The sequence below is a fragment of the Gouania willdenowi genome, chromosome 5, assembly GCF_900634775.1.
Source record: "Gouania willdenowi chromosome 5, fGouWil2.1, whole genome shotgun sequence".
Lineage (NCBI taxonomy): Eukaryota > Metazoa > Chordata > Actinopteri > Blenniiformes > Gobiesocidae > Gouania > Gouania willdenowi.
Genome location: NC_041048.1, coordinates 38,538,218 through 38,561,822, shown reverse-complemented (window position 1 = coordinate 38,561,822; position 23,605 = coordinate 38,538,218). Strand labels below are relative to the sequence as shown.

Genomic DNA, 23,605 nt, shown 5'->3' with positions numbered 1-23,605 from the left:
GGAAACAGCATTTGATTCTTTCAAACTCTAGCTTTTATTCATGCTCAGTAATTGTAAACAAAGCTTTAGCAGCCACTATAGCCACCTTCACCTAGTCCGTTCCGTCAGGTGTCTGGGCGGCATGCACAACTTTAACTTTCGTTCCACGAGCAGCGTTCGTGTTCCTGTCATTTCGTTATTATGAAAAACAATCGTTTTTGAACATTTATGAATTGTTATCAAATCGTTACTCAATTAATCTAATAAACGATGTATTGACACACATCTGATGAGGATGAGGAGAACCTGGAGAGATGGAGGTTTGCATCAGAGATGAGGCGTGATAGAGAGTTAGAGAAGAGGTGAGTGAGGAGTGATCTGAAGCTGTATGTGGACGTACATCCAGGGATTTTCACTAGTGCTGTGTGTGCAGTATGCACACGAATCAAGGAAAAGAGAGATGGAGCCACGGAGAGTCTTCAAATGGATGCCGTACACATAGAGAGGCGCTAATAGCTCAGTGAGCGGGGGATGTGATCCTCTCACTGCATCTTTTACGTCTGATTAAAGCCACACAGTGTCTGTCTGAGGTTTTAGAGCGAATGATTGGAATCAGGTGTTCTTGACTTTTCCCCTGACAGAGAGCATCAGTCCTCTCTGCATTGCAGTTGCAGAGCGGGGAGATGAGAGCCTTTGTGGCACACTGAGGCATGCGCCCAATCAGGCGCCTCCATGTGGTGCCTGAGCCAATCGGCAGCTCGGAGCTGAGGTTAAAGATTGACAATTGCAGGAGAGAGCAGCAGGAAGAGAAGAAGGCCTTCTGGGAAACCTGGACACATCTATCTCCCTCATCCCCCCCCAACATCCCTCAATAATTGACTTAAATTAAAGAATAGGCTGAAGAATCTGTGTGTGAGAAGAATCCAAAGGTATGCTGTTCATTTCCTACATCGAACTATTGTTATGATGCCTGCCTGGGGTGGGAAAGGGGAGAATGTGTTGGCTGTTGGAGATGTTCGGTTACAATGTGTGATTCTCTGCACTGATTCTCCTGCAGTCACTGTGTGTGTGTGTTTTTCCTTTGTCTTGGTGCTGGATTTCCTGGCCTGAACAGGATGCTGATGCTGCTGTTACCGTGTCACATAGGCTAGATGATGAATATGGCAGTTGTCTCTGCACTGGTGTGTGCGTGTGTTGATCTGTGAGCCAGAGAGTCTTTCACTCAGGTGGAGTTGAATTACATTCAGTCAACAAATGTAGTCCTATATGAACAGGCCAGTGTAGCTGTGGAGGCATCAATACAAGCTGAACATTTAGGATTAAACCCAATGACCTGATTTTGCAGTGATGTTGGTTTAATTTCAGATTGTGTAATTTAATACTTCACTATAAGCCTGATTTACTAACGGTTTGCGTACGTAATTACTGGAGCAAACATCAATGTGTGAGTAAATACACATTGCAATTGATCTACCAGTCCCAGCAATCAGGATTACGTCAGTTGGTGGAAGGAGGAAATGCAAATAGACCGATTAACAGCACCTCACTCTACTCGGCCCCGCTGTGCTCGTTATTTACTCTGTTGGCAATTTTAGTAAATCAGGGCCAACACAGCGCGTGCAATTTATTAGTGTGTGCAAAAAATGTATTTCTCTTTATTTGGGCTCTTTGTAAATCCGGCCCATTATGTCCTATTATTGAGAAGGTGGTCTTCAACCAACTGAGTCAATTCTTTACCTTCTACAAAATATTTGATAAGTTTCAGTCAGTCTTTTGTTCTCATCACAGCACAGAAACTGCTCTTATCAAAGTGATCAATGACATAAGGCTGATCACTGATGCAGGAAAAGTATCTGTTCTTATTATATTGGATCTAAGTGCTGCATTTGACACTGTAGACCATACAATATAAATAAAACACTAATGCAATGGTTTAAGTCCTACTTGGAGGAGCAAAGTTATTTTGTAAGCATTGAAAACTTTGAATCTGACAGATTACTAATGTCCTGTGGGGTTCCTCAGGGCTCTGTTCTTGGACCCCTTCTGTTTAACCTTTATTTGCTCCCTTTAGAACAAATTCTACAGAACTGTAAGGTTGATAATCAGAGCTACGCAGATGACACACAACTATATCTATCACTGAACCCAGATGACTATGGTCCCATAGAGGTGTTGTGTGACTGCTTAGAAAAAATAAACTGCTGGATGAGTGAAAACTTCCCTCAACTAAATCATGACAAGATGGAGGTGATTGTCTTTGGTAACAAGGAAACGAGGACTGCTGTCAGCGAGAACTGTATCTTGAGTCTCGATCTTTAAAAGCTAATGACCAAGTCAAAAACCTTGGTGTTCTGATTGACCCAGATCTGACATTCAGCATCAGATCAAATCTATCACAAAAACATCTTCTAATCTATCATAACTCTCTTCTACCGCCTAAAGAACATCTCCAGAGTGAAAGGTTTAATGACTCAGAAAGATCAGGAGAAACTAGTCCATGCTTTTATCTCCAACAGACTGGACTATTGTAATGGTCTTCATCAAACATCTACATCTGGTTCAGAACAAAGAGGTCAGAGGTCATTAATCTAGTTTTAAAGTCTTACACTGGCTCCCAGTCAGCCTCAGAATAGACTTTAAAGTTCTGCTGCTGGTGTATAAATGTGTGAATGGGTTTGGTCTAGAATACATCAGTGAGATGTTAGTCAGTTATGAACTAACATATTGTGCAGAATATATATTGAATGTATATTGTGAAAATAGTAATATAAGTTAAATATTTTTTGTGTGATATTATATAAGCTTCACTTCAACCTACACCCTTTCGGTGGATGAATTGGACAATTGAGTGTTTGTCTGTACTTGTTTTTGCTTGTGAAGACCGCTGAAATAAAAAAAATAAAAAACCCAGCAGGTCTTTCAGATCTATGGACACAGGTCAGCTAGTGGAGCCCAGAGGGGTATTCCATAAAGGAGGGTTAACAAACTCTGAGTCTATCCATAAACTCTGGGTCAACATACCCCGCGATGGAAAACTCTGGGTATCGGATTCCATTACAGCTGGGTATGGAAGTGGGTCAATCACCCTGAGTATGTAAATCTTGGGTTACTGACGTGCACACGCGTGAAAAAAAGCCATCATCAATGGATCGAAGATGAGTCGAGCTGCCATGGCAACCACCCCGGAAAATAGTGATTTATTCACCTTAATGGTGAAATAAAGCCGGTGTTGATGAATATGAGCCTGTTCTAAAGGTGTGTTCAGTCCTCAGTGACTATAGTGACTTAAATCACCCGGAATTAGTCACAACTTTTTGGTCGCTTCATCACTTTATTGCTTCAGTGACGTGACGAGCGGCGAATAATATGAATAAAATGTGTCAGAGGGAGACGTGTCAGCAGTATAGGATGGCTACTTAGAGAGTCCTCCTGGTACACTGGATATTAAGACAGTAATGCCGCTTGATATTGCATCATTTATATTGATTTTTATTGTAATATTGTCGCCAGAGTCATCTCAACGTCCTAAAAAATGTCATTAAAAACACTGAAGCGGGACGCGAACCAGCGACCCTTCTCTTCCAAGAGCAGCATCACAAGTCACAGCGCCATCATATCTTCAAAGAGATGTGATCTACAGATTTAACTGTATAACAATATAAAACAATCGAACCTTAAAAGTGGATTCATTTAAATTGTCATCTCCTCCTTTATATTATCCACAGGTTTGTATTCAGTGAACTTTACTACAGACGTCAGTAGATGTTTTAATGCCGATCACCTCTCAGTGTGTTTCACTTATGATCTACATCCACAATGTTGGAAAGAAAACTACCGTTTGCACCACACACTAAAAAAACGTAAAGCAACACAACATTAGTAATGATGTGAACACGTCTGTGGGGTGTGATGTTCTAATGTGTTTCAGAGAAGTGGTTAAGGTTCATTAAAGTGTTCAAAACGGTGTTCAGGTGGGCGGAGCCAGTAGAAACCCAGGGTTTCTTTGATAAAACCTGCCAGCGACCAGGTTTAGTTCCACGGACAATGTTGCATGGTACTTACTATCAGAGACGAAAATACCTCGCGTTTAGGATGAGATTACTCAGTTTCCTCATTTGAGCCTGAACACACTCAGAGTTTGAACATAACCTGCTTTATGGAACACCCCTCAGAGCTCACAGTAAACAGGGTGATGCTGTGTTTAGTTGTTATGCTGCAAAGAAGTGGAACATACTGCAGCAGAGCTGAAGTCAGCATCACATGTGAACATTTTTAAATCAAAGTTAAAGACACTTTTTTTTTCTACTGCGTATGATTGAAAGAGAGATTTTTGGTCATGTTAATGTTGATGTGTTTGTTGATGATTTTAAATGTTTTTGCTGCTGATTTTAATGTTCTTATTGATTTTTAAGCTGTTGAATGTTTTCTGTTGCACTTTTTGATCGTGTAAAGCACATTGAATGTTAAGGGTGTCCGATCCAATATTGATATCGGATATCGGACCGATATCAGCCAGAAAACAAATATCGGATTTTAAGGGACTGCATCTAAAATCACCGATATAAGCGCTCTGATAAGTTTTTGTTGTTTTTGTCCCCGCCCTCAGTTGTTCCCACCATATACTGACAGTAAAAAATAACTGAAGTGAACTTGAATTGTTCTCTGTTTGTGTAACATCACTTGATCTAGCCTTTTCTAACATTCCACACTATAAAATAAGTAATAAAAGTATGTATGATTTGTGCTGATCTCGCATCGGATAGATATCGGTATTGGCCAATACACAAGGATGCAATATCGGTATCGTATCGGAAGTGAAAAAGTTGTAACGGGACATCTCTATGTAATGTGTTTGTTAATTACTTTAAATGTTTTTACTGATGATTTTAAATGTTTTTTTGCTGCTAATTTTAATGTTCTTATTGATTTTAAGCTATTGAATAACTCAGTGTTTTTAGTGTATGCATGGTTTTCACTTGTTTAAACATTGCTGTGTGCACACTGTTTATCAAGCTTTGGTCTTATATTGTAGGGTTTTATTTTACAGATTATCTTGAACAAGATGCCAATTCATCAACTCCACACACAGTCACTTATGGTCAATCTGGACACTCCCACGACTCTTCCGTACATGTTTTTAACTCTGGAATCATAACATTGCTGCAGCATTATATTGACCAAAAGACTTATTAATTACTTTCTGAGATATCTTTGACACTTTGATGTTTCTCTTTAGGGATGTAAAGAGGTGGAACATTTCTGTTAAATTTCCACAGAGACTTAATGTCGGGAATTTTGGGATTTTTCAAAAATATTAACTTTTCATGTGAATTATTTGGAATTACCCGGAAATTGGGCGTACTTTTAAATAACTAACGCTGATATTTGAAATGATGCTAAAATATATTTTCCCAACTTCAATTTTGAAATGTTCCTGTTAATTCCCATGGAAAGTTTCCAACTTCCAACCATAGTTGAGATGTTTTTTTTGTTTTTTTTAGTGGTATTTATTTTGACTTTATACTAACATTTATGTTTGGATATGACAGCTATTTAAGATTACCCCCAATTCTTGTGCAATTTCAATAAATAATTCCCATCAAAAGTTAATATTTTTGAATATTCCCAAAGTTCCTGATCTTAAGTTCCTATGGAATTATATTCGAAATTTTCTGCCCCTTAACAACCTTATTTATTTTTGCAGTATTGCCTTTCTGCTCACATACAGTACAATATCGCCTCTAAGTCTGCCACTTTAGGAGTGTACACAGCTATTATTATCTAAAGATGTTGGCGCTTCTTTTTGAGACACAGACAAGTGGTTGTTTGAGCTTTTTTGCGTGCGTGCGTGCGTGCGTGCGTGCACACACATTGCACTACTTTAAGATGATTAACATGGGCTTAAAAAGCTCTCAGTAGTAGTAGTAGTAGTAGTTAGGGAGTAGGAAAAGTAAAATATTTTATTTATTTATATATTACTCACAAAGTGTTGGATAGGTTAAATCTATCACAATTTACTGTTGAGTGTTGTTTTTAATGTGCTACATGTGTATCAGTTCTGCAGAAGAAGAAGAAGAAGAAGAAGAAGAGACAACAGGAAGACAGTCTAAAAGAGCAAAAATGGAGATCTCAACTCGATCTAAAGGTGAGGCTACGCTATTCCTAGCTTAACTTTATTTATCGTGTAGATTTCCATTCTCTCTCTGACCCTCAAACCAACTCTATTTGACCAGTTTATTTGTGAAATATTGTCACATTTTTTGTCCAATATCAACTGTTGGTGTAAGTAGCCATTAAGAAAAAGATACAATCACAAAACAGGCCCAGTGCACTGAAGAGCCCAGTGGGCAAAAATCACCAGTTCGTAACATTGTGACCCTCCACACTTTCCCAGAATAAAGGGCCTGACCTGACTGCATTGTGCCAATGTAAAATATAATACATCATAGCTTTGTAATAGTAAATTTAGATCCAACACAGACAGAGATCAGGAATGTGTTGTCATGTATGCCTTTCTGAAAGAGTAAAATAATTCCAACAAACACTCTCCTAAACCTTGTGGATGTGAGGATCAAATTCATTTGCGTATACTGTACAGCACACGTGTCAAATTCAAGGCCCAGGGGCCAAATCTGGCCGAGCAGGGATTTTTTTTTTTTTTTTTTTTCTTTTTTTTTTATCAACAATTTCAGCAAATTTTTGCTTATTTTTTCCCTTTTTCTGCAACTACACCAACATTTTTTTTGCCATATTTTTGCTCCTTTTAATGCATTTTTGCTACATTACTCTCATTTCTGCCACTTCTCCATTAAATTTCAATGCCTTTCCTGCACAGTTTTCCACTTTTTAAGACATTTTTGGCACTTATAAACCCTTTTCACCACTTTTACCACCTAATGTCACATATGTTGACCCATTATTGTCACTTTCCTCCTCTTTTCACCATATTTCATGCTTTTTTTTTTTGGCAATTTAAACACGTTTATGATTTGTCATGCCCATTATTTTTCAGTTTAAACTAATTGTTCCAATATTGACACTTTGAACCCTTTTTACCACTTTTTCTGTCTGTTTTTGGCCACTTTAATTTGCAACTTGTAACTAATTTGTGTTTTTTTAAATTCCATTTCGCCACCATTTTTGGTCACCTTTAACACATTTTATTTCTGATTAAAACAAGAATTTCCATCTTTAACATGACTATAATAGTGTTGTGTTCAAGACCACACTATCCGAGACCAAGACTTGCCCGAGACCAGAATGCACCGAGATCAAGACTTCAGGGAGCCGAGACCGAGTCCAAGACCAAGTCCAAGACCAAGACCGGTCTCGACTACTACAACACTAGACTATAATAATACTAAACTTCCTGGATAACAGTGGATATTATTCAGATGAATAAATAAATGTGGTTATCACAGATTCATAGAACAATGGACCATCATTTTGCTGACTTTATGGAGGGACCCCAAAAAGTTCTCCCCTTTATTCCCCCTTATAGATGGTCCTGTCTCCACATGACTGTTCTTCAATGTTCATGTCTGTGTTCAACCACTTTCAGCTACAGTGGGCCGGGGGTCCCTGCGTTCTGGAACCTTCATTTTAGGGATCTTGGGCTGAAAAGGTTGCGAACCTCTGCTTTAGAGCATCAAATGTGGTCCACGTGGCAAAGTATCAACTAATTCAGTTTTAGATATCTCAAGCCTTCCAAATATACAAATTCTCTGAAACTCCACAATATTTGCAGGGCTCACAGACTAGTTTTCCCACACTTAAATCACATTACGGCAGTCATTTTTAAGCATATTTCTTTTCCAAAATCCTGCAATTTTCCTCAAATTACTCCACAAAATGTTTGTTGCTGTTTTAACATGATGGTTGTCCTTTTCCATTGCAGATTTTCTTAAATTTTTTCCAAAATTCTGAAGTTTTCTTCAAACTATTTCACAAGAATTCCCCAAATTAAATAGAAATTGCTGTCGAAACCAAGAAACTTTAAAGTGAAGATCCTGCAGGGACTGATATCATCTGTCATTTATTGCTTTACATACTTAGATGTGAAAGGACAAACTAGGGCACATGAAGGCTTAATTAATACTGCCTAAAATCATACTTTCTCTTTTGGCTGACACCATCTCTGTAATTTCAGACAATGGATCAACTGAACGATTGGCTCCAAAGAGAAAGATCTCCAGTCCTTCTCACTCATCAAATAGTCACTCTTCTTCTGAAACGTCGCCGTCCCCAGTGAAAAAGAAGAAAAAACCTGGAGCTATGAGCAGCACCAAAGACCAGGTACCATCCACGTTCAACCATTTCTCATTTCAAACTCATTCTTACACATGGCAAGAGTTTTAAACCTTCAATGAGCAAATTTTTCATTGATTGATTTAGTAATAAAATAATTTTTCATGTTGGATTAATGTTGTTTGTTTTGAAACAGGTTCATTTTCACGCATGAATGTGGTGTTGCATTGGAGACTAGTTTTATTTTAAAATGTATTTCCAGTCTGTGTTTATTATAAAGTCTCATAAAAGGGTCCAGCCACTTTTAACTCATTAAAAATGTTCAGTAAGCCTCAGTTTTTACCTTCACCAAGGTGGTAATATTTTTATTTGTGTTTATTTATTTGTTTGTTTGTCTGTTAGCAGTGTTACAGTAAAATTACTTAACAGATTTTGTCAACGCCATGGAAGATTAAATTAAATTAAATTAATTGATTCTCAAACAGTGAAAAAAATCTGATCATTGGCGAAATTTCAAAAATTCACATCTCTGTTCATCTGTTCGCTTTCTGAGTGCAGACTTTTTTGCACATTTTTCTTTTCTTTTATTTTTAAATGAAAAAATCAAAATGTAATTTGTAAATGAAAAAATTAAAAATGTACTTTTAAATGAAAAATGTAATTAAATTAAAATTTTAATTTAGATAAAAAGAAACACAATTTTAAATAAAATAAAATTTAAAAATGAAATAAAGTAAAATGTAAATAAAATAAAAGAAATACAATTTTAAAAAAATTTAAAGATGAAATAAAATAGAATTTTAAAATAAAATGTAATTAAAAGAAATAGAATTTTAAAATAAAATGTAATTAAAAGAAAATAGAATTTTAAAATAAAATAAATAAAATTTTAAAAGAAAATAGAATTTTAAAAGAAAATAAAAATTTAAAAATGAAATAGAATACAATTTTAAAATAAAATGTAATTAAAAGAAAATACAATTCTAAAATTAAATAAAATACAATTTTAAAATGCAATAAAATAAAACACAATTTTAAAACAAAATAAAATACAATTTTAAAATACAACAAAATACAGTTATGAAATAAAATGTATTTAAAATAAAATAATTGTTTTTAGTTGCATTGATCCAAGTGTGCAGATCTCTTTTTTGCACAAACATGTTTTAAGCTCTTGCACTTTGGCAGATTTAGGTCATGAGTGTGGTGATTCGACTTCTGATTTTATTTTTTAATTAAAAAAATAAATGAAATATAAAAATTGCACATTCATCCTAATCCCTTTAGTTGCAATATTCAAAAGATTTGTGCAACTTTCGACTGAGTTTTGTTGCCGTTTTAAGACTTCAACGTAACAGTAAATTTCAGGACATGAATGTGTGTGTCAATGCATTACTAGCGTCAGCGCTAACATTAGCATCAGCAGTGTGTGGTTTTGAATGGTTGAAGCTTTGCATGTCTGCCCGGCCACACTAACTAACCTTTGATTTTGACCTCCCCGACTTTTGTGTTTCTTTTGCCTGCATTCCAGTCAGAACTAAGACATGGTCCCTTTTACTATGTGAAGCAGCCAGCACTCACCACAGACCCTGTTGATGTTGTACCGCAGGACGGCAGGAACGACTTCTACTGCTGGCTGTGCCACCGCGAGGGCCAGGTGCTCTGCTGTGAGCTCTGCCCCAGGGTGTACCACGCCAAGTGTCTCAAACTACCAGCCGAGCCCGAGGGCGACTGGTTCTGTCCGGAGTGTGAGGTACTCGCCCAGGAATGTCAAACCAACACGGGTGTTCACTGTTCAGTCTAGACCTGTAATCAATAATAATACATGTCAGACTGTGTACTACCAGGGTTGGGGTCAATTACAATTATAACTCAATTACGATTACGGTGACAGACACTTTTTCCAATTACAATTCAAATGATTATTTTTCCCCTCAAACTCGATTACAATTACGTCTCTACAATTACTAAAGCTCAATTACTATTAATCACAATTACTGAGCCTGAAATAAATAACCTAATAGAAGCTTCCTCTTGTGTTAGCTTTCTGTTAGCATCTCTAATGATAAAAAGTCCTAAATCAACTGTAAGGTACATTAAAAACAAATATCTATTTATTAATTTATTTCCTATATTTTGAATATCTTGTTGGGCTTCCAAATCAATGAAGTTATAGGTTTTAATATTTTGGTGTGGGCATCTGAGCCTTTTATTAATATGTTTCCCCTCAAAGTCGATTACATTAACGTTCTCGATTATTAAAGGTAGTCATTATGTGTGTGTTTTTGTTATTTTTTGTGTTCTTGGTGTAATTTTGTGTATTTTTCATGAATTTTGTGCATTTTTAGAGTATCTTTCTGTATTTTCCTGTCATTTTGTGTAATTTTGTTAAAAGTTTGTGTGATTTTGGAGTTGTGTGTGTTTTCTTCTTGGTGTAATTTTGTGTATTTTTCTGTCATTTCCTGCATTTTTGTTGTCATTTCCTGTATTTCCTGTCATTTTGTGATCAATTCATTTTTTGCGTGTTTTTGTGTACTTTGTGTATTATTTTGGGCTTCATATTCCTTCTAGCTTCTAAAAATACAATTTTTGGGATTTGCTTTGGGGGCGCTGCAAAAATTAGCCTGATGGTCACATGTGGCTCCCGGGCCACCAGTTGCCCATGTCTGTTTTTATTAATAAGCCCATAAAACGTCTTGTGTTAGCTTTCTGCTAGCGTTCCTAAATCAGCTATAAAATACACAAAAAATATTATCTTTCATTTAATTTGTTTCTAATTTCTTATTTTCCTTGTTTGGCTTCCTTATCCATGAAAATGTTGGTATTAAATTTTTTATGTGGGCGTAATAATAATAATAATGGCTTGGATTAATATAGCGCGCTTTCTTCGAGGATTTGAACCCCCAACCTTTCGGTTACTGGACAACCCACTCTACCACTGAGTCATGGTCGCCCCATAATGGCCTAGGAGGAGTTCCAGGACAAAGGAGTTGGGGAAGAAAAATAATAATTACTCCTACGAGAACATTTAGGTCATATTTGTAATTAATTACGCAATTACAATAATGATTGACCCCAACGCTGGTACTATCTGACAGAAATGTCACATTGGTTCACTTTGTGCAGAAATGGGACATAAACAAAGCATTCATCTCCTTTGGTGTCTTAGAAAAATAACAGTTGCCGAGTGTATAGAGACTCAAAGCAAAGCCATGATGATGCTAACTATAGACCAACTGTCTTACCTACTAAAGTTTGCCCTGCAGAAGATGAAACAACCAGGTGTAAGTATTACTACACTGATCACATCACATCAACATACAATGCTTTTTATGAGATCTTTCAGTCTATTCAGTCGATTCCCTCACTGTACTCTTGAACTTCTTAAAACAATGATTACAAAAAAAAAGAAGTGTGTTTTCCCCCATGTTGTGTTTTATGTCAGGCTTCACATCGTATTGGGTCATTCCACGTCATTTCAACAAAACAGTCTCAAAAAATTCTGTGATATTTACCAATTGTTCCGTGATTATTCAATAGGCACACTGTACATTTTTAGTTTGATTGATTGATGAATGCTTTATTATATATCCATCATCATTATCATCTTATAATGTATTATGAACAAAATGTAGAACATGAGAAATTTGTTCATATTCATATTATGTTTTTAAAAAGAAATGATGCAATGGTTTTATTTTACTAGTGAAAAAAATGAAGAAATGATTATTAGACACAAAGCCAAGCTACAATAGCCTCATGTAAAGGATTTTCAATTTTCCCGAGTGGTGAAATAACTTAAAGTTGGGTCCAAAATGAAAAATAAAGAAGTGGCATCAAGAAAACTAGTTTTATATCCCAAGAAAGAGTAAACTTTATATGATAAATTAAAACAGAGATCAGATTTTTTCTTACATTCCCACATACAGTTATAGGCCAATGAAAATAGTAAAGAAAATGTAAACGGTCTATGTTCATAGCTCAAAGCTGATCAAACTACAAGGAGATGAGGCATATGCTAAGTTGTTTACTGAAGACCCAAACATGTTCCAGACCCAAACACACACTAACTTTATTCCAATTTTGAGGGTCTGGCATGTCCACCAGATAGAATGTATAGCAGATCTTTATTTATTATTCTGATAAGTAGGTGGAGTTGTATATTATACCACATTTCTGTTTTCTATGTGATGTAGTTTCCTGAGATATTAGAACCTGAAAATAGAAGAAAATACGGATGAGCAAAAATCGACCCCCCGCACACTAAATGACTGCTTAGAAAAAGTAAAAAGTAAACTTCTGGATGAGTGAAAACTTCCTTCAACTAAATCATGACGAGATGGAGGTGATTGTCTTTGGTAACAAGGAAAAGAGGACTGCTGTCAGCAAGTACCTTGAGTCTCCATCTTTAAAAGCTAAAGACCAAGTCAAAAACCTTGGTTCTGATTGACTCAGATCTGACATTCAGCATCAGATCAAATCTATCACAAAAACATCTTCTACCATCTAAAGAACATCTCCAGAGTCAAAGGTTTAATGACTCAGAAAGATCAGGAGAAACTGGTCCATGCTTTTATCTCCAACAGACTGGACTATTGTAATGGTCTTCATCAAACATCTACATCTGGTTCAGAACAAAGAGGTCAGAGGTCATTAATCCAGTTTTAAAGTCTTACACTGGCTCCCAGTCAGCCTCAGAATAGACTTTAAAGTTCTGCTGCTGGTTATAAATGTGTGAATGGGTTTGGTCCAGAATACATCAGTGAGATGTTAGTCAGGTATGAACCCAGCAGGTCTCTCAGATCTATGGACACAGGTCAGATAGTGGAGCCCAGAGCTCACAGTAAACATGGTGATGCAGCTTTTAGTTGTTATGCTGCAAAGAAGTGGATCAAACTGCAGCAGAGCTGAAGTCAGCATCACATGAGAGGATTTTTAAATCAAAGTTAAAGACACTCTTTTTCTCTACTGTGTGTGATCAAGAGGGAGATTTTTGGTCATGCTGGTGATGTAATGTGTTTGTTGATGATTTTTATTGATTTTACAGATGATTTTAAATGTTTTTGCTCCTGACTTTAATGTTCTTATTGATTTTTAAGCTATTGAATGTTTTCTGTTGGACTTTTTGATCATGTAAAGCACATTGAGTTGCCTTGTGTATAAAATTTGCCTTCCCTACATTGTCCATATCTCAAAAAGTATTGATCTGATCAAACTAAAATGTACACCGTGCCTACTGAATAATCATGGAACAATTGGTAAACATTTCAGATTTTTTTAGACCAAAGTGTGTGTGGGATGTCCTGATAATGTGTTGAAATGACATGGAATGGCCGTATTCACACATCAGTCCAGCTTGGTTAAATATTGATTTGCATGTGTAAATTATTTCCAATAGCCTATAACTAACAAACCACAGTTATTGTGTGACACTGAGCCTGTGTGTCATGGCTCAATGGAAGATGCTAGCCGATGGTGAGGATACAGCTCCCGCTCTTACTCTCTTTCAGGATCTTCCCCGCTTGTCATCTCGCTCCCCACATGCAGCTTCTGCGCAGAGAAAGACTTTTAATTGGGTAATCAAACTACACCACTAACAAAGACCCCATCATGATTGATTTCTCCCTCCTCTGGTTTTTCTTCCTTTTTGTTTGAAGCGGCTCTCAGAGCTGTTAGCATTAGCATTGGTGGTGGTAGCATGTTGGGATGGCAGTGGTCTCAGATCACCTTTAAACGTTGCAATCTTCTCTTTTTTGTTGTTGTTTTTTAGACTGAGCCGTTCCAGAAACCCGTCTCTCTTGATCAACATCCTGATTATGCTGAATACATTTTTCATCCCATGGATCTTTGCACACTTGACAAGGTAAACAGGTGTTCCACATGTGTTTGTAACACTAAAATATTACAGATTAATGAATGAAAGCATTGTTCCCTCTGTAGAACATCAAAAAGAAAATGTACGGGTGCACAGAGGCCTTCTTGGCTGATGTTAAATGGATTTTGCACAATTGTATTATATACAATGGAGGTGGGTTTCACACTTTAAGGGTTCTCTCATATATTTAATCTTATTTATCCACTTTTACTAATTAGGTTCCTCAGAAATGGAAGGCTTGTACACTTTGATACAAAAAACACCCAGACGTTCACTTAACAATTTGATTATTTATTAATGTAACATGCACAGCTTTGGACTGGAAAATTTAATAAAATGTAATTTATGGCATCTGGAACAATATTCTGATTCTCAATCAGTTTCCAATAAAGTCACAATTACACAGCTTTGGACTGGAAAATGTAATGTAATTTAATTTGATTTAATTAATTAGGACTTTACATATTAATCAATATCTCAGCAAACAGCATTAACATAAATGTACCGTAGTTAACACAATAGGTAAATTTCATCCATTCTCCAAAGGCAGGTAAAGATGTCATATAAGATACAGTTGAACAATAACAGTTAATATACAGCTACACAATGAGACAAACAATGACTGATGACAGAAAACATGATACCACATATACTATTTACAATTTTAAAAAACAACAGTCAGGAGTTAAAAAGAGCCCAAGAAGATAAAATACAATATTATCTATTGTGCATGACTCATTTTCTTTCAACCAATAATAATAAACTATGTTACTTTGAGAAAATCTGAGCAAAGACACAATAATGTAGGAAGTGCATGAGAAAGGCCACGGCCAGAAATCACAACCTCATTTTACAAAGTTGCCCTTTTCTTAATGCTGCTTGGTGTGATATATTTGTTTATCAGATAAAGACAAAGTCTAGGCCTCATAGATCAATAAGTCAAAGATCATTTGCTCTAAAAAAAAAGATGTAAAGGTTGACTTTTCCATTTGAATGTTGGCTTTCATATCCACTGTAACCGTGCATTGCATTGTGGGACGTGAAGTCCTGTAGACCAGTGATTTTCAACCTTTTTAAGCCTGCGAATAAGCGTGAAATATGGTGAAAAGAAGTTAAAAGTGACAATAATGGCTCAACATGTGTGCCATTAGGTGGAAAAGTGGTGGAAAGGGTGCAAACAAATGTCTTGAAAGTGGAAAAAAAGCATTGAAATTTGATGGAGAAGCGACAGAAATGGGAGTAATGTAGCAAAAATGCAATAAAAGGAGCAAAAATATGGCAAGAAAAAGTGATGAAAATAAGTTAAAATATGGCAAGTTTGGTGTAGTTGCAGAAAAAGTTAGAAATAAGCAAAAATGGCCTCTAATTGTTGAGAAATATTTTACAGTTTCTTTAAGGCATCTGGCGACCCCGCTCCAAGGTTGAGAACCCCTGCTGTAGACGAATGCATAGAAGTGTTTTTACTTCATTCTTACTGTGATATCTCGAGTTTGCCCCCAAAACTCTGCCAAAGTGTGTTCCCATCACATTTCTGGATTGATGGTTTTGGCAATGGTGGATTTTTATTTTGAGGCTTACAGAGAAAGATCCCAATCTGGACAAAATTGAATGTCTAGCGGAGTGAGCTGATATCCCGGGGAATACCGAGAACAAAAAACAACAAAAATGGTAAGAATGAAGTAAAAACATTTCTATGCATCTGTCTACAAGACTCCACATCCCACAATGCAATGCAAAACTTTTTTGACATCAATAAGTGTGTGTTTACAGTGGAGATCAAAGCAAACTTTCAAGTGGCAATTTCCACCTTGAACTCATGATCGATGAGGCCGATAGGCCGTGTTCAAAATGTCAGTCATACTAACGTACTACTCATACTAAGTTACTATGTAGTGCGTTCACATTAGATAGTATGAAAAGATTGAGTATGCAAGAAAAACCTGGATGTATTCTACTGTATATGGGGACATTTTTGAAGAATGTACGGTGGGCACACTTGTCATACTCAACCTCCCCATGATGCATTGCGGGCAAAATTTAAACATCCCCTTTTCAAAATAAAAGCATCTCTTCTTGTCTTCCATTAGTTTTTTAACGTGTTTATAATTAGGGCTCTTGTTTTGAAATTAACTGGAAGTTTGGTCAGTAGCACAATGGAGGGTCTCCGAAAATATGTGTCTACGTGAGTTTTCTGGATCAAATGAGCACATGTTGATATTCTACTTGGTCACTTTCTCACTTCAAATGTTTTCAAAATGTTCAAAGGTGGAGAATCAACAGAGATATTTAGCCTCAGTGTGAACAAGGTTTTTAACGCTGTAGGTTCCAAATGCACCCTGGGAATATTGGTAGTATACTTCAGTGGTAACGCTCATCATCCTAATCATACTTATAGTATATAGTAGACTGTATATACTCATTGAGTTTGTAATGTATAGTATATTAGTGTGTTATTTACAACACAGCCTCTGTCTTTATCTGATAAAATATGATCGTCTCCAGCAGCTTTAATTCTCAGTCTGTACAACAACATTATCGGTTGATATGAAATACTTAGTTATCAAGTTAAGTGTAAATGTACAAATAAGATAATTCATGTATGTGCTTAAACAGTGATTTTATTTGTACTTAACAGGCAATCACAAACTCACAGCTACTGCTAAGGTTATTGTCAAAATCTGTGAACATGAGGTAAGTCTGCAGCTAAATAAATATGAATGCACTTCTTCTAAGATGGATATTTGACTTCACAGCTAAAACCTTTTTCCTGCGTCTCCTTGGTTTTTTCTTCACAGATGAGCGAGATTGAAGTTTGTCCAGAGTGTTATCTCTCAGCGTGTCAGAAGAGGGACAACTGGTTCTGTGAGCCTTGTGTAAGATAGCTAATACTTAGCTTAGCAAACAGACAACATGAATAATTGTGTAAACTACCAACTAATCTAGTTGTAGACATCTCAGCCTCTACAAATAGACAAATTCCATTCAACTCCACAATGTTTGCAGGGCTCAGTGTTTTCCTATGCGGATGTGACATGATGGCACTCATTTTTAACTGAAAATTGTTGAAAGAAATCTGAATTTTTCCAAAAACCCTGCAAATTTCCTCAAATTATTCCGCAAGATTTCCCCATATTAAATAAAAATTGATTACAAGATCTTGCAGGGACTGATATATGTTGTTTGGATATTGACGGTTCTTTACATACTTTAGATCGGAGACTGGCAACTTTTATCACAGCGGGGCCACAGAAATGTGACTGTCAGATTCGAGGGCCAAGTTATGAACATTAATGTCAGCATTTAGAATAATCACCAATCTGAAAATTAATACAAGAAAAAAAACAAGAGGTTTGTGTGTTTTTGTGTAATCATCGTACGTGTTTTTGGAGTCATTTTCAGTATTTCTATTGTTGTTTTAACTGTTTTTCTGTTATTTTTTTGGTCTTTTTGTGTATTTTTGTTTGGTCATTTTGTATTTCTTTATTTGTTTGTGTTTTGGTTATTGTGTTGTGTGCTTTTGGAGTCATTTTATGTTTTGTATAGTTTTCTGTCATTCTGTTTGGTTTTGGACTCAATTTGTGTTGTAGGAGTATGAATTCTATACTTTTTCACTTATTTTTCTATATTTTTGTGGTTGTCCTCTGAGTTTTTTGGATGTAAATATTTGTTTTTTTTTTCCTGCCATTTTGTTCGCATACTTTTGGGGGGTCGCACAAAATTAGACTGAGGGCCACATGTGGCGCCCGAGTCAGCAGTTGCCCATGTCTGCTTTAGATCATTTAAATGCTCATCATTTATACTTAAAAGTGCAAACTAATGCTCAATAATGTTGAAATGAGTCGTTTTCTCACCTAAAATCTGCAGCCCACGTAAGAATAAACTGCTCCGTATTTGGTCCCTGAACTAAAAAAAATTCAAACTGCTGTAAAGCTTTTTTATGTGTTCCACCACTGAAAGGGCTTCATTTATTTATTTATTTTTATGATTTGTGGAATATTAATAAAATTCCCACAGTTTACTTTGCGTCTTTTGTAAAAAACAAGCCCCATGATTAAGTTTTTTTAATGAAAAAAACACCTGTGGTAGATTTTGGAGGGACTGAGTAATATTAGGACAGATTGTTATCTATTCTAAATCACTGAGTTTCAGTGTTTTCCCGTCCATAGAGTAATCCACATCCCCTGGTGTGGGCCAAACTAAAGGGATTTCCCTTTTGGCCTGCTAAAGCTCTGAGAGACAAGGACGGACAGGTGGACGCTAGATTCTTTGGTCAGCATGACAGGTATCGGTCCTCTTTGTTTACATTGTACAGGGATCCTCCACTGTTTTTACAAATGTGGCCTAGAATCTTTGAAATGTCCTTATTAGGAGATCTATGCCTAACAAAATGCATTATTTTGCACCATATTCGTTTAACTAAGTTTTAAAAATGGTACTACGTTACCTTTTTTGAGCCTGTGCGCCGCCATGTTGAAATGACGTCATTGATCGCCCCTTTCGGTCCATTGAGCATTCAGGATCATTGAGCAGCTTTTTCAGTCAAAATGACAACTTGTGCTGCTTTGAGTTGCTCTAAAAATCAGTAATAGTTAAAAAAGTTGATGCTCCGGATGCATTTAAATACAGGCCACCCAGATCGACTGCTGCTCAATAATGCTGACCCAAGTTGAATCTGTCTGCTACAAAGAACCGTCGGCATTATTGAGCAGCAGTCGATCCTGCTCCTGGAGCTCTTCTTCTCTTCTTCATGCCATCTACAAAACAGCAAAGTTGGAACTGTCGCCCCCTGCGGTCACAGATGTTTTTGACTTTTTTAACTTTGCCTGATTGTTAGAGCAATCCACAGCAGCACAAGTTGTCACTTTGACTGAAAAAGCTGCTAATTCATCCTGAATGCTTCATCTCCTATTGAAGTCCAAGGGCTGAAAGGGGCAATTGGCGTCATCAATGACGTCATTTCAACATGGCGGCGAACAGGCTCAAAAAAGGTAAAGTAGTGCCATTTTTAAAAGTAATAAAGCGAATATGTTGCCAAATAATGCGTTTTGTTAGGCATAGATCTTCTAATAAGGGCATTTCAAAGGTTTTAGGCTACATTTGTAAAAACAGTGGAGGATCCCTTTAAGGCACTTTGAGGGGTTTATGTCACACTTGGGACAACTCTTTTCCATGTATTTCCAGGGCGTGGGTTCCTTTAAACAACTGCTACCTCATGTCCAAGGATATTCCATTTTCTGTGAAGAAAACCAAAAGCATCTTTAACAGTGCCATGCAGGAGATGGACGTCTACGTGGAGAACATGAGGAAGAAGTTTGGAGTTTTTAACTACGCTTCCTTCAGGACACCATACACTCCTGACAATAACTTCCAAATGCTGCCGGATCCATCCAACCCCTCATCCATCCCCGTCACACCAGAGAAAAAGGACAAGATCAAGCTGGCCTTTGATATGACGGCGTTGCCCAAAATCCCCCTGACGAGGGCGGTGTGTTCAGGTGTTGGTTTGGGAGGGGGTGCTGCGTGTCAGCGGCTCCTGGTCAGTGAAGTCCCTCACTCTCCACAGAGCCCCAACTCTTCCGCTCACACAGGGTCGGATGGAGATCATGAAGCGTCGGATAAGTCGCAGGCGAAAGCAGGAACCAGTCAATGCAGTGGGAGCGACGATTCCCTGGAATATACAGGTACTTCAGCACTTATTTTTTATTTGTTGATGCACTCGTGTCCCTTAATTGAAGAGAATTCAAATGTAGAAAATTGCTCAAAAACGGCGTCATCGTTAAACTAAACATCTAGGACAGACCTAGGCAACTGGTGGTCTGGGGGCCAAATGCACGGCACCGGTCTTATTTTGAGCAGCCCAAGAAGTAAATGCACAGACGTAAAGAAAAATACGAAAAACTATGCCACAAATTTACAAAAAGGAAAAAAAATATACAAAAAATAACTCCAAAAACACAAAATATGAATGGAAAAATACACAAAAGTATATAAAACAACAGCAATAATACACAAAAATGGCTCCAAAAACAAAATGAGTCTAAAACACACAACAAAAAATAAAATGAGAGGATAAAACACAAAATGACAACAAAAAAAAAAACAAAAATTATTTGTTCTTTCCTATGTTCATACTCAGATTGGTCATTATTCTAAATGCTGACATGAGTTTTGATAATGTGTCCCTCAGATCCGATACAAGAAAAACTGAAAAATAGAAATGAGTTTTAGTTGTAATTATTAATTAATTCTCTTTTAATAGAAATACAATTTTGTTACAGAAAAAAACAAAAAAAAAAAAAATTCACAAAAATTACAACAAAATACAAAAAATAAAAATATATAAGTAAATGAAACAGCAAGAATACACAAAAATGGCTCTAAAAACATGAGTTCAAAATAAACAAATTGGGTGTAAAACATGTAACAATAAAAAAATCTGAAAATTAAAGGAAAAAAGACAAAATGACAGTTGGAGTCATTTAATGTTTATAACATCACTTACTGTAATTTTAGTTTTTTGTTTTTGTGTGCTTTGGAGTGATTTTATGTCTTTTTGAAGTCACTGTATATTTTATGGGTATTATATTTATCATTATTATGTATTGTATTGTTATATATATTGCATATATATACTATTTCTGCTTTAACATTTTTGGGAATGAAAAAGTTTTTCTGATGTGTTATAATCAATTTATTTATAGCTGTTTTTAGACTTATTTAACCTTAAAAAAAAGGTTTTTTGAAATTTGATGTTAAGCATTATTTACTATGAAAGATGCATTTGCAGGTTCACCTTCACGTTCCAGACGTAGCTCCACAGGCAGGTCCTTGGACAGCCCCAAACTAAGAAGTTCTCATGGTGCCACTAAGCAGGAGAAGCCTCCACAGACAGGAAGCATTCTTAACCTGAACCTTGGTAAAGTCTCTTTATAGAGAACTAATATTCATAAATATAAATGTCACGACAGCCAGTTCAATCAGTTCATTGGTTGTGTTTCAGATCGTAGCAAAGCAGAAATGGACCTGAAGGAACTGAGTGAAACTGTTCAGCAGAAACAAGACGCGGCAGAAGTCGTCACCGCTCCAAAACGGCGAATCAAAAGTCGTTTTCAGCTCAAATTGGACAAAACCATTGAGAGCTGCAAGGCACAACTTGGTGAGTCACAAAGAAAGAAAAAAAACACTGATTCTTGATAATGACTTTATCACATGATAAGTCTTTAAAAAGTTGTAGCTTCTGCTGCCTTTAAAACAAAACCACTGTAGGTAACTTATAGCAATTTATTCAATGAACAATGCTTGTAATTATTTCTTTTTGTAATAAGAATTTAAACGAGACAAAATAATGAATGTTGCTGCACAACCACTGTATATTATTGTCAATCGACTCCTTTTTTTCAGATTTACTGACCTTATTGTAATCTGCAACCTCCCACAGTTGGATATTGGTTGTGAAACTGCAACCTAAAACATTATAAATGTTCTACTTTTGTCTAAATCGAGTTAACTGGAGGTTAATAAATATGAATATTACAAAAATTGCTAGTTTTTTTAATAGAAGAAATTGTTTTTCTCTGATTTAGAACCATTGAGATCATGTTGGGCCGTACACAGCACCTGAACTATAATGAGCTCAGGTATCACCGACGGTCTTTAGTCAACACACACTACACACACACTATACACACACACACACACACACACACACACTATACACACACACACTCTACACACACACACACACCATACACACACACACACACACACCACACACACACACAAATAAGGGAAACTCTGATTGGCGGATTCACTAATATCTGAAATAAAGGGTGGTAAACCAGCTGCTTCCCTAAACCCATTGATGAAGCAGTTTCCTCACCTGCTGCGAGGAATTCACTAAGAGTGCAGCAATGATTAGCGCACATGCAGAAGTGGTGCAGACCGCCCCTATTTAAATGAGCGTTTTGTACGTGTTGTGTTCAACATGGAGCGTGAAGGAGAACTGAGTCCTCGGAAATGAAAAAATTATTTGAAGCAGCGGAATTGGAGTTGTTAGTAGAGGAAGCTAATGAAAATGGATGAATAACAGCAAAGACAAAGATATATAGATTCTTTATTCATCCCGCACTGGGGATGTGATCGACGGGGTTGCATGCGTGCGGCTGCTGCGCCTGCGCTAGAGAGTGAGCCAACGTGACGTGTACGGGAGTAATCCCTGGAGGAGAAGCAGCCTCCGGTCATGGAGAGTACGGATCTCCGCTGTGTCCCCCCAGCCATGGTGGGGAGACGAAACAGGAAAGGTTTTAACACGTTCTTAAATTTGTGAATTCATTCATCCCAAATATTTTAACTCACGGTCTGAAAATGTCATCCCTCGGTCGTCTTTCCTCTCCCCTGCCCCGTCTCCTCACAAATATCACTGATGTCATCACTGCGCAAAAAGCTTTGATAATTACCACCTGGTTGTGGGCCGTACTAAGTTTATACAGAAAAACAGAGTCTTTGCTGAATTGTATTGCTTCCCCTGCAATAATTTATTTGCATGTCCTCTTCCCATTTTTTTGCTGCCCTTGCGAGCTCCGCCTACTATGCATATTCATTAAAGGAAAATGCCCTAAATGGATTGAGGGCGCATTGCGACATGCAGCAGTCGTGCACTCCTGATTCCCTTGGGTTTGTACGGCTTATTAGCGCGTAGAGTGATGTTTGCACACATTTTAATACCTCTAAACCTCAGTGAATCTGTCCCTGAGTATCCCATATCTTAAAGTGAGTTATTCTCTGAGTCTGTCACCATGGCTCCTTAAACACATATTATTCATATTATTCCCTGGTCGTCACATCAATGGAACGATGAAGTGATAAAGCGACCAAAAACCGTGACTCATCACGGGCGATTTAAGCGACTATAGTCACTGAAGTGACAGGCTCAGAACAGGTTTATATTTCCCAGTAAACACGTGCGTATTTCACTCATCGGGGTGTATAAATCACTCTCTTCAGGGTGGTTGCCATGGTAATTTGTGTTATCTTTGCTCCATTTATGAAGGCTTTTTATCGTGCTCGTGCATGTAGGGGAGTGGTGGCCTAGTGGTTAAGGACGCTGGGCTTGTAATCGGAGGGTTGCCGGTTCAAGCCTCACCTGGGCCATCACTGTGGGATGTTGAGCAAGTCCCTTAACCCTGAACTGCTCCCCAGGCGCCGCAAAATGGCTGCCCACTGCTCCTCAGGGATGGGTTAAATGCAGAGGACGAATTCCATTAATGTACTAACATTACATGGCCAATTAAAGGCGAAGCCCCGATTTTTTAATAGTAAAGTAATAGTAATAGTAAAGTAACCCAAGGTTTACATCAGGGTGGATTGACTTCATACCAGCTGTAATGGAATCAGATACCCAGAGTATCCGGGTAACTCTGGGTATGGGTAAGTTTATGGATAGACTCAGGGTTTGTTGAACCTCCTTTCTGAGCATAACGACCAATCTGAGTATTATCAAGAGTT

At 37.1% G+C, this 23,605-nt stretch overlaps 1 protein-coding gene across 8 annotated transcripts in view; it reads left to right on the top strand.

The window, feature by feature from the left end:
- Positions 1-23,605, top strand: part of zmynd8 (zinc finger, MYND-type containing 8) — a 52,708-nt gene that overhangs the window by 10,289 nt on the left and 18,814 nt on the right. For 3 of the 8 annotated variants that reach the window (XM_028447152.1, XM_028447153.1, XM_028447151.1), the window contains exons 2-15: positions 621-908; positions 6,036-6,124; positions 8,129-8,274; positions 9,758-9,979; positions 11,397-11,510; positions 13,737-13,802; positions 13,997-14,089; positions 14,167-14,254; positions 16,737-16,792; positions 16,897-16,974; positions 18,268-18,383; positions 19,283-19,782; positions 20,889-21,017; positions 21,102-21,257. In XM_028447152.1, coding sequence (XP_028302953.1) covers positions 6,100-6,124; positions 8,129-8,274; positions 9,758-9,979; positions 11,397-11,510; positions 13,737-13,802; positions 13,997-14,089; positions 14,167-14,254; positions 16,737-16,792; positions 16,897-16,974; positions 18,268-18,383; positions 19,283-19,782; positions 20,889-21,017; positions 21,102-21,257 — 1,789 coding nt within the window. In that variant the 5' untranslated portion in view covers positions 621-908; positions 6,036-6,099. The remainder of the gene's footprint in view (positions 1-620; positions 909-6,035; positions 6,125-8,128; positions 8,275-9,757; positions 9,980-11,396; positions 11,511-13,736; positions 13,803-13,996; positions 14,090-14,166; positions 14,255-16,736; positions 16,793-16,896; positions 16,975-18,267; positions 18,384-19,282; positions 19,783-20,888; positions 21,018-21,101; positions 21,258-23,605) is intronic. The other 5 variants (XM_028447150.1, XM_028447154.1, XM_028447148.1 and 2 more) reach the window with 3 other exon arrangements.